Genomic DNA, 10,768 nt, shown 5'->3' with positions numbered 1-10,768 from the left:
AAGTTCTTTACTGCTCGATAAAAATTAAAAAGAAATCGATATTCCTTATTTCTTTCCCCTATTGCTAAACTAGCAATTATGGATGCGACAGAAAAGGTGGAAAAAAGAAAAAAAAAAAAAAAAAAAGGAGAAAAAGAAACAGAGACAAATTGAGATGGTGAGAGAATATGTATACGGCACTTACACCCCCTCCTCGCTGTCATTCTCCCACGCAAAATAAGATGACCGATGATATTTTTGCTCAAATAAAAATGGTGTTGCCAAAGTTTTCAAACCGTTCTTCTCAGCTTACAAAGGGCAGGCACAGATTAGATTGTAACAACATCGCTTTTTCTGTACCTTTCTGTTAGAGGCATGACATTTTCGCTGCTTGTTTTTTTTTATTTTTTTTTTTTTTTTTTTTTATTTCCTTCCTACTTTCTTTCTTCCTGTTTTCTTTTCTTTCTTTCTTTCTTTTCTTCTTTCTCACTTTCTTTCTCGCTTTATTTGTTTATTTCGTGTTTACTTGTTTTGGGGTTGTTTTTTTTTTCGTGCTTGTTTTGCTTCTTCCATGCTTTATCACATACATTTTGTTGCTTTCTAAATTTGTTCTTTCATTTCTAAAGAGACATTTAGAGAATGACAAAGAGAAAGACAAACATAGGAAACATAACTGGAGACATACAGGCAGCCAGAGACAAACAGTATGTGTGTGTGTGTGTGTGTGTGTGTGTGTGTGTGTGTGTGTGTGTGTGTGTGTGTGTGTGTGTGTGTGTGTGTGTGTGTGTGTGCGCGCGCAAGTGCTTGCGAGTTTGTCAGTACGCACATTGTTGCAGCTGTCATTACGAGACAACAGGAGACAGAAAGAAACGAGCAAGAGACAGATTGGCAGAGAGAGAGAGACAGAGAGAGACAGACAGACAGACAGACAGAGACAGAGGGATAAAGAGAGAGTTGGAGAAGGAGAGGTGCGGAAGTGTGGTGGCCAGAAAATAGATAGATAGATAGATAGATAGATAGATAGATAGATGAAGAAAAAGAGGGGAGGGCAGAATTAGAGACAGAGAGATAGGAATAGGCATAGAAATGTGACCAGTGTGATTCAGTTCTTGTGTTCAAGCTAAATGATAAGACAAGAAAAAGGTCAAATAAACTGAACTGAAATAAAGTGAAAAAAAAAAAAAAAAATTGAACGAAGCAAAATGAAAATTAATGAACAATCATGCGAGGTTTCACACAACGGGGGTGGAGAATCGATTCCAGATGCAGAGATCTATATATAGACAGGCCATCATCAACAGCTCTGCCAGTCAATTTGTGTAATCTGTTCGTGTGTGTTGGGAGTTGCTGAAAATGGAGATCAACGCGCGCGCGCGCACGCGGTGTGTCCGTGTGAGTGTGTTTGTGTGTGTGTGAGCGGGGACGTGTGTGTATGTGTGTGTGTGTGCGTGCGTGCGTGTGTGTGTGTGTGTGTGTGTGTGTGTGTGTGTGTGTGTGTGTGTGTGTGTGTGTGTGTGGGCGGAGGGGGGGGTGTTTGAGAAAGAGAGAGAGATGGGGGTGGGGGGGAGGGGGAACAGACAGACAGTAAAAGACAGACAGAGAGAGAAAGACAAAGACAGAGACCTTGACGGGAATGACACAAATACGGAAACAGACACACACACACACCCAGACACACTGCCAGATAATTAGACAGATAGACAGAGAGACAGACAGGCAAACGCAGGGATAAAGAAGAGGCTTGTGGTCTTAACTTCCCGGGAACTTGTAGCAATCAGAGAAATGAGGCGGTGAGTGGGTGGGGGATTGGGGGGGGGGGGGGGGGGGTGCGAAGACAGGGAAGGTGGACGGATGAGAACCTCCCCTCTCCCCCCCCCCCCCAAACTCCAAACCCCTCACCACCACTACCCTCCTCCCCCCACAGCCCTCCACGACCTCGCCTTTCATTAACACGGGCTTCCTTAAAGCAGACATCGCTACAGGCACTCACACAACCAGTCTGCCGTCGTCTTATGTACAGGCTAGGTAACAGAAAGAAAGAGAGACAGGGGGGGGGGGGGGGGGGGGGGGGGGCGGGGGGGGGGGGGGGGGAGATAGAGGCAGAAACGGAGAGAAGAAGAGACAGAGAAAGGGAGACAACAAACAGACAGACAGTCACAGAGAAAAAAGATAGGGAAAGAGGCAGATAAAAAAAAAACAACCAAAAAAACCCAAAAAAAAACAGATTGGTGGAGGAAAAAGACAGTGACAGCCAATGAGTCAGGAAGGGTCAGAGTGACACAATGTTAAAATGTGGACTGACAGAGGACAAACAGACAGACAGACAGACAGAGTCATGGGGAAAGAGAGGGGGGGAGATAGAGCCGGAGACGGACAGACAGAGATAGAGACAGAGAGAAAAAGACAGCGATGTGCACGTGCTTTTTCGTTCTGAGAGTCTTCTTCTTCTTCTTCTTCTTCTTTCCGTTACACGACCAACAAAGACTTGCCGATGACTCTGACGTGGTTCATAATGCTGGGTATTTTCGTATCTCCATAACCCACCGAACACTGACATGGGTTACAGGATCTTTAATGTGCGTATTTGATCTTCTGAGTGTGTATACACACGAAAGGGGTTCAGGCACTAGCAGGTCTGCACACTATGTTGACTTGGGAGATCAGAAAAATCTCCACCGCCACCAGGCAGACAGACAGAAACAGACTCAAAAATAGAGCGAGATTGGTAGGCCAATGTTGTTGGTAGTTAGTATCGAGAACTAACGTAAATGCTTCGCTGTGTGACTCGGTTATAATGGACTGTATTGTATTGTATTGTATTGTATTGTATTGTATTGCATTGTATTGTATTGCATTGCATGAAAATAGTGTAGTGAAGTGTAGTGTAGTGTAGCTGAGCGTAGTGTAGTGTTGTGTAGTGCAGTACATACATGGTGCACTGTCATACATCATGGCATGTTTCACTTTGTTCGCATTTCTTATATTGTACTACCTCATATAATTATTAGGGGCAGCCTCTGCAACAGCAACACACGAACACACACACACACACACACACACACACACACACACACACACACACACACACACACACACACACACACACACACACACACACACACACACCTTTCTAACTTCCCCCCTCTTCCTCCTTTCTCCACGCCCCCACCCCCACCACCTTTATCGATACACAGACATAATTACTATACACGACACTCTCTGGATTCCATCACAAGGACCCAGGAGCATTGTCTGGCTGCGTTATCGGCCTTGGCCTCGCCGAATCTCTTCTCGCCAGCGATAAAACCAACTTTCCTGTCACGCTATGACCCACTGGGTGACAGTACATACATTTATTCATGGAACAATGACCGCACTGTGCAGGGTGTTGACCACGGCGATAATTATACAACAGAGATGACGAATAACACAACGGCAGCTTTGGATCTTTTTTGTGAGTGTAGTGACCTTTTAATGACGGGAGTTTTATATTCAATTTGCTATTTAAAATATTTCAGTTCATTAATCTAATTACATATCTATTTATTTACTTCTTTTTTTATCATCTTATTCTACTTCATTTATTTTCATTTTCACTGAAAGATTTGATTAAGCGTGTCAGGTGACGCTGCTGGTCAGCCATATTTAACATTTAGTGCGTGCGTGCGTGCGTGCGTGCGTACGTGTGTGTGTGTGTGTGTGTGTGTGTGTGTGTGTGTGTGTGTGTGTGTGTGTGTGTGTGTGTGTGTGTGTGTGTGTGTGTGTGTGTGTGTGTGTGTGTGTGTGTGTGTGTGTGTGTGACTCGCTCTTTTCTCTCTCTCTTTCTCTCTCGCTCATTAACACACACACACACACACACACACACACACACACACACACACACACACACACACACACACACACACACACACGAGCCTGTCTAACGTCCACCCCCCGACCCATAACCATACACGGATTAATTAATTGCACACAATACTATCAGCAGTCCATCACAAAGGACCCAAGAGGATTAGCCAGATGCGTTAGTGGTCCTTCGCTGAATCCCCTTCTGGCCGGTGCTAAAACGAACCCTTCCTATCTCTCCATGGTCAGCCAGCCAGGTAGCTGTACATACATTTATTCATGGGACAATGGCAGCACTCTTCTTTGTATTGACCACAGCGATGTGCTAACAGGGATGCTGATGCTGAATAACGCTACGGCCAGCTTTAAGCCTCTGTAATTACATAAATTGTGTTATATATATATATATATATATATATATATATATATATATATATATATATATATATATATATATATATATTGTGTGTGTGTGTGTGTGTGTGTGTGTGTGTGTGTGTGTGTGTGTGTGTGTGTGTGTGTGTATGTGTGTGTGTGTGTTCTATATATTGACAACTACATACCTCGCAACCTCCTCCACCCTGCACACACACACACACACACACACACACACACACACACACACACACACACACACACACGCTCGCACAAACACAAACACAAACACATATACGCGTGCCACGCATACCGCTCAGACACTGAAGTTGATGGAGAAACAGAGACAGAGACAGAGAGAGAGATGACAAGAAAGAGAGTTAGAAGAAAGGGAAGGCCGAGATATCATTTGCATGGCAGTGCTCTCATCTCTGAATATCTGAAGTTATGATAAACATGATGGATCGACATCTGTGGACATAACTGATCAATCTGTTGGATATGATCGATGGGTGCAGCCATCTTCACGTACAAGGAAAACGAAATGGTCGGATTCATACAGTGACTGATCGAACACACAAATCTCTCTCTGCGTGTCTCGGATTATCTGTCTATCTGTCAGTAAGCCTGTCTGTCTGTCTGTATGTCTGTGTCTGTCTGTCTGTCTGTCTTTCCTTTTCGTTTGTTTTCTTCAGGGCCGTAGGAGATTCAGCTACAACAAACAAATATGCATGCTCAATCTATTATCCTCAGAAATTAGCAACTTATATTCATTCATTCATTCATTCATTATATACCTATTTATTCATTTATTTATTCGTGTTTTTTTCTCTCTCTCCCTCTATCTCTCTCTCTCTCCTTCTTTCGCATTTTTTCCCTATCTCTCTCATCAACAGAAAACATGAATACGATGAATAGAAAAAAAAAACAACAAAAGCATACCGCACACGCAAAACCAACATCCACACAGACATACACCAGAGAGAGAGAGAGAGAGAGAGAGAGAGAGAGAGAGAGAGAGAGAGAGAGAGAGAGAACACTGAAAACTGAACACTGAAATGTTTACTACCATTAGCTGTACAGCTATAGCGACTTGGGGATGCAAATCAGAAAAAATATGACAGTGAAAACAATGAAACAAAATCGAACAGAAAAAAGTACTTGGTGTCAAATAAACTAACTCTCAACCATCCATTTTTTTTTCAAGTTCATAAAATCTAAAATCATTATTTTTCTGTAAGCGTATTGAAGCTATTAATTATTCTTTCGAATATCACATGCTTTAGCAATAAACTTCGCCAGTGATCGTAATGTATCGTCATCATGATTAATTTTCATCACACAATGACGAACTTATTCCTTGTAATACTTGTTTTGAAAATGATGCTTTCATCACGAACATAATAAAAGTAATGAAATCTTTAAAACAAAAAAAAGTATTTCACACTCTATTTCGAACCCACACATTGGATAGAGTGTACATAGGTCAGTATAAGTCCATCCTGGATGTGCGTTTAAGCCAAGCCAGTCTTAATCTGACAGCACTTGTTCTATGCCATTTATTTACAACCCCTTGTGTATTTTTCTGGCTTGAGCATACTTTTAAAACTAAGAAACCAATTATATGTTTCATAACTTTTCCATTGAAAAAATTCAATTTTGTTTGTATGAAGATATAACTCTGTCTTTAATTTCCGAAATAAAGCCCTGACACATACACACAATCCCAAATCTATGTATAGTTAAAATCTCGTTCACAAACATACCCGGTTTTCTTTTCGACGAATAAAATTTCCTATGACTGTCTACAGATTCTTGATACTGGCAGACAAAAATTTCAACCAATATTTTATTCCTTAAGCGTACGATTTTACATATAAATAATATCTACCAGTTTCTCCGTATACTAATGTATTTGCCTTATGCATTGGAACTTGCAAAGAAAGTTTAATGGCAAATGTGTGGGTTTTTGTTTCTTTTTTTCTAAAAATCCCTGTGATAACAAAGTCCCTGAATTTCAGCACCATAAGTAAGGGTTGGCTCACACAGTCATACAGCCACACAGACACACAGACACACACACACACACACAGACACACACACACACACACACACACACACACACACACACACACACACACACACACACACACACACACAGAGAGAGAGAGAGAGAGAGAGAGAGAGAGAGAGAGATGGACAAAGACAGAAATAGATATAGACAGAGAAATAGGGAGAGTGACAGAGAGACATACTGTCAGAGAGGCGTAGACATACACATAGGAAACAGACACAGACAGACAAACGGGTAGGTAGACAGATATAAACACAGACATATACACACATATATAGACACTTTTAAAGAGATAGAAGAAAGGGGGAGAGGCGCGTGTGGTGTGGTGTGTGGAGCAGCCAACAGTGAATCAATAACGATTCTTCATCGAGGATAAAGAATAAGAGAATGCAAACAGGGAGCGACAAATATCATTATGTCAAAAGGCATTAGCAGCAGAAGAAGACGAAGAAGAAGAAGAAGAAGAAGAAGAAGAAGAAGAAGAAGAAGAAGAAGAAGAAGAAGAAGGAGCAATAAGATCCAGAACAGCCAGAACAGGAAGAACACGTACAAGAAAAAAAACAAAACAAAAAAAAAACAAGAAGAAGAACAAGAAGCGCCAAAACAAGACACATCTATACGGAGAAATGACCTATGCCTAAATAAAGGAAGTGAGGGAAAGATTAGATTTTCGTTGGGAAAAAAAAAAACAAGGACCGTAAACTTAAATAACGTTTGTTCTTTTATTTATTTTCTTTTTCCTTTCATTTACTTACTTCTTTTTAACACTGCATGTGACTTTTTTTTTCTTTTTTTTTTTCTTTTTTGTTTGTTTTTTCTCTGTATGAAGACAGTGTTGTGTCGTTTTCCTGATTTGCAGTTTAGGTGGTGCACAGTGGCAAATATTGTTGATTTCAGATGTTGGTTTTGTATGTCCGTCTGTATGTATTAAATGTTAAACTCGAATAAAATATTTATTTAAAAAAAACAAAAAAAAAACAAAAACAAAAAAACAACAAAAAAACCACTTAAATGCCCAGCACAAGATCACAATGATAATAATATAAGAAAATATGAAGCATTCCCATGCAAGTGTTCAGTGTTTTCACCGGAGATCCAAAACTCTTGTGAATCTGCGTGAAATTTGAACTGGACACAAGGCAAACCACAATATACAAACAACCAGTTGTCACATTTTGGGCTATAGTTATGTGTACTGCTATGCAGACTTGAGTTCAGGCCTGCACTCTTAATCAATGGAGACAAGAGATGACGTGAATACAAAAAGACCGGAGAAATATAGACCAATTAATTGAATACACGTGCAGATGTCGTTGTCTGGAGCAAAACTTCCAAGAAATCTGACAGAATGCTGCCTCTTTAAGCTTTTACCGCTTTTTTTGTTGTTGTTGTTGAACGGTTGAGGGGAACAGCGATCAAAATGATATTGCACACCAGAACATCTAGAGCGTAATCAGCCATCCAACAAGGTACATTGCCATACTAGCATGATAAAACAAAATGAATAAACAAGTACGAGTCCGTAGATAGCTAATTACAAAATCGTACAGTGCATGGTATCCGTAAATTCAACTTTAATGGACAAAAATCCTAGCGTCCTATTCTTTTTTTTGTGGTCTGGGAAAGAATAATACAGTTTTTTTCCCCTGAAGTTCAATATCGCTGAAAAGTATTTATGATTGTCCTTTCAGCAGTTCACATGGCTATTACAAAAATGTCAAACAAAATGTCACGAGCAAACCATATCAGCTTAAAAAAGCTTTTAGATTTTGGCGTGTTTAAGTTAGTGTAAAATTCAAATAATAAGATGCATTTAAAACTAATTTCACATAAGCTATTTACCACGACGGATATAGACATACGAATTATTGATTGGTAAAACATGAAAAGGAGGAGAAAGTGTACAGAGCATAAAAACGTGTCATCACTTACCTGCACGACCTGAAAGATAAATCGATATTATGCATACAGTATCCCCACTCCCTCTACACAGCACACACACACACACCTCCACAGCCTAAACGCCTGCCTCTAAAGAAGTATGACCTTACGTGACAATAGCTCTACATAATCTGGACAGAGAATTATTACCGAAGAGCATCACAAATATTATACATTATAGTTTTTATATATCAAATGTGTGCATTCATAACACACACCGGATTACAAACCGCTGTTCCTTTTAATTTCAAATTATCTAATTTTCATATGAATGAATTTTCGTTTTCGTCAAACAAATGAATTTTGTTTCTTCAGATTACTGAATGAACTTTGGAATTATGCTGATCAACTGAAATATGGCGGTCTTTCAATAGTTCCAGCATAGCGTGGATGTACATAAACTTGCCTTCTATATGAAGACTGAAGACAAACTACAGGGAAGCTGAAGGCTAATCGTCTTCAACCACAGTCTCTGAAACCGTTCAAGACTGCAGACTTCCTCGCTCAGTAGCTTATCAACTGGAAATACCTACAAAGACGAAATTGGCTGAACGAAGGAAAATGACATTTTTTTCCAATTACCAATTTCACGAGCACGGAAATATGTAAACAATGTCCGTGGAAGATGAAGATGGATTCAGGAGAATGACTCATTCTTTCTTGGAGCTGAAAAAGATTAAGCACTGAATTTTCATTCTCTTCTCCCGAAACATTATTATTATTTTCGTCACAACGAGTCTGGTGAAGCTTCGAAGGGAGTTGCATGAGTACAGAGAATTAGCACTCACACACAAAAAATATTTCCGCGCAATTGGCATTCTTAACCACAGTATTGAAAACATCTGCCTTGGCACCGTAATTGAAAGGGCATGGAGGTTCTAATTATTTTCTTCTATTTTTCTTACTTTTTCTCTTCTTTCTTTCTTTATTTTTTCTTCAGTAATCAGACCCTGGCAAAATGGATTATGACATTTTGCAATGTCAGAATAACCTCCCCCCTCCCACCCCCTTTGTTATCAAACAGATAGACAAACAAACAAAAGTACTAAAATGATTACATCACACAGTTGACAGAGGAGCAAAGATTTACAAAAAAGAAGAGAATCCTTTTTTAAGCAGGAACACAACATATCAGAAGTGTTGTTAGAGAGGTGGGGGGTAGACAGACACAAATATAGATAGATGAATCCGTCCAGAGTCAGATAGACAGGCAGAGACAGAGGCAGAGAGACAGATGGGATGAACACAGAAAATTTCACACACACACACACACACACACACACACACACACACACACACACACACACACACACACACACACACACACACACACACACACACACCAAAAAAACAAACACACATACAAACAGCACACACGCACACAAACACACACACACACACACACACACACACACACACACACACACACACACACAAAACACATCCAACCCTCGCCCAACCCACTCCCCCCTCCTCCCCCCCACCCAACCCCACACACAAACACACACAGAACAGCTGAATGACCCATCCCATCCTTCCCCATCTTTTACCTTTTGGAAGCACCGCCTCCCTTGGGCTTGACGCTGGGCAGCTGGAGCTTGGGCTTGGGTTCTGGTTCCTGGATGACGGGCACCACCAGCACGGGGTTGTCGTCGATGACGGTGATGTCGTCCTCCGCGCCTCGGGGCAGGCCGCTCTTCTCCAGGCTCTTCCTGTTGATGCTGATTTTTCGCTCGCCCATGGAACACGCTTCCCCCGAGGGACACGACATGCTAGACCTGGCCGGACGTCTCCTCCCACCACCACCTCCTCCTCCTCCTCCACCACCTCCTCCTCCTCCTCCTCTTCCTCCTCTCCCGCCCTCCTCTCTTGACAGCTGGTGGGGTAGAGGGGTCAGAGAACCGAAGGGCTGGTGGCCGGAGGAACCATTGAGCGGTTTCTGGTCCACGTTGTAAGGCGGAGGGGGAGCGGGTCGTCTCCAGGTCAGAGGGGGGCGGACATGCCCCGGGAGTCTGTTGGCCCGAATGGTACAGGTGGGTAGGAACTGCTTTTAAAAAAACAGGCGAATAGTGCGCAGGGTTGTCGGAACGGTTGGAAAAAAACAAAACAAACACACACCAATAAACACACAGGACAAAATTATCCACAAAGAGTTGTCATACAATATTGTGTAATCAATCGATTGGATGAGCACGGGAATATAGCGTAGTTTGTGGTCGATGCTGTCGAATCAATATTTCGCCAGAGCTGACGTATAATGACTGTTTTTATTAATTAGGATCGCTGAAGAGACAATCAGAGGAAATTATCACCGATTCGTTTTTTGGACTATCAGTCGAAAGAACAACAACTGACGCAGCAGTAGTCGGATGATGACAATATCGGAAGGGATACGCCCAGTCCCTAGTTTCCCAGCAAGCAGAGAACGATGTCATGAATGCACGACGTGACAGTCCTACAAAAAAAGTATAGTCAGCTTGAAGAATAAACAACATGAATAAAAATCACTCACTGAGATGATCGAACGGAATAAGAGGAACAGATAAGTGTGTGCAG

At 41.5% G+C, this 10,768-nt stretch overlaps 1 protein-coding gene across 1 annotated transcript in view; it reads right to left on the bottom strand.

Moving 5' to 3' along the window:
* LOC143291147 (innexin unc-9-like) overlaps positions 1–9,983 on the bottom strand; it is a 492,319-nt gene extending 482,336 nt beyond the window's left edge. Inside the window, exon 1 of the mRNA XM_076600827.1 lies at positions 9,763–9,983. Within this exon, the coding sequence (XP_076456942.1) occupies positions 9,763–9,983 (221 nt within the window). The remainder of the gene's footprint in view (positions 1–9,762) is intronic.
* Between the last annotated feature and the right edge of the window lie 785 nt (positions 9,984–10,768).

The sequence above is a fragment of the Babylonia areolata genome, chromosome 1 (genome assembly GCF_041734735.1).
Source record: "Babylonia areolata isolate BAREFJ2019XMU chromosome 1, ASM4173473v1, whole genome shotgun sequence".
NCBI lineage: Eukaryota > Metazoa > Mollusca > Gastropoda > Neogastropoda > Buccinidae > Babylonia > Babylonia areolata.
This window is presented reverse-complemented; position numbering and strand designations above follow the sequence as displayed.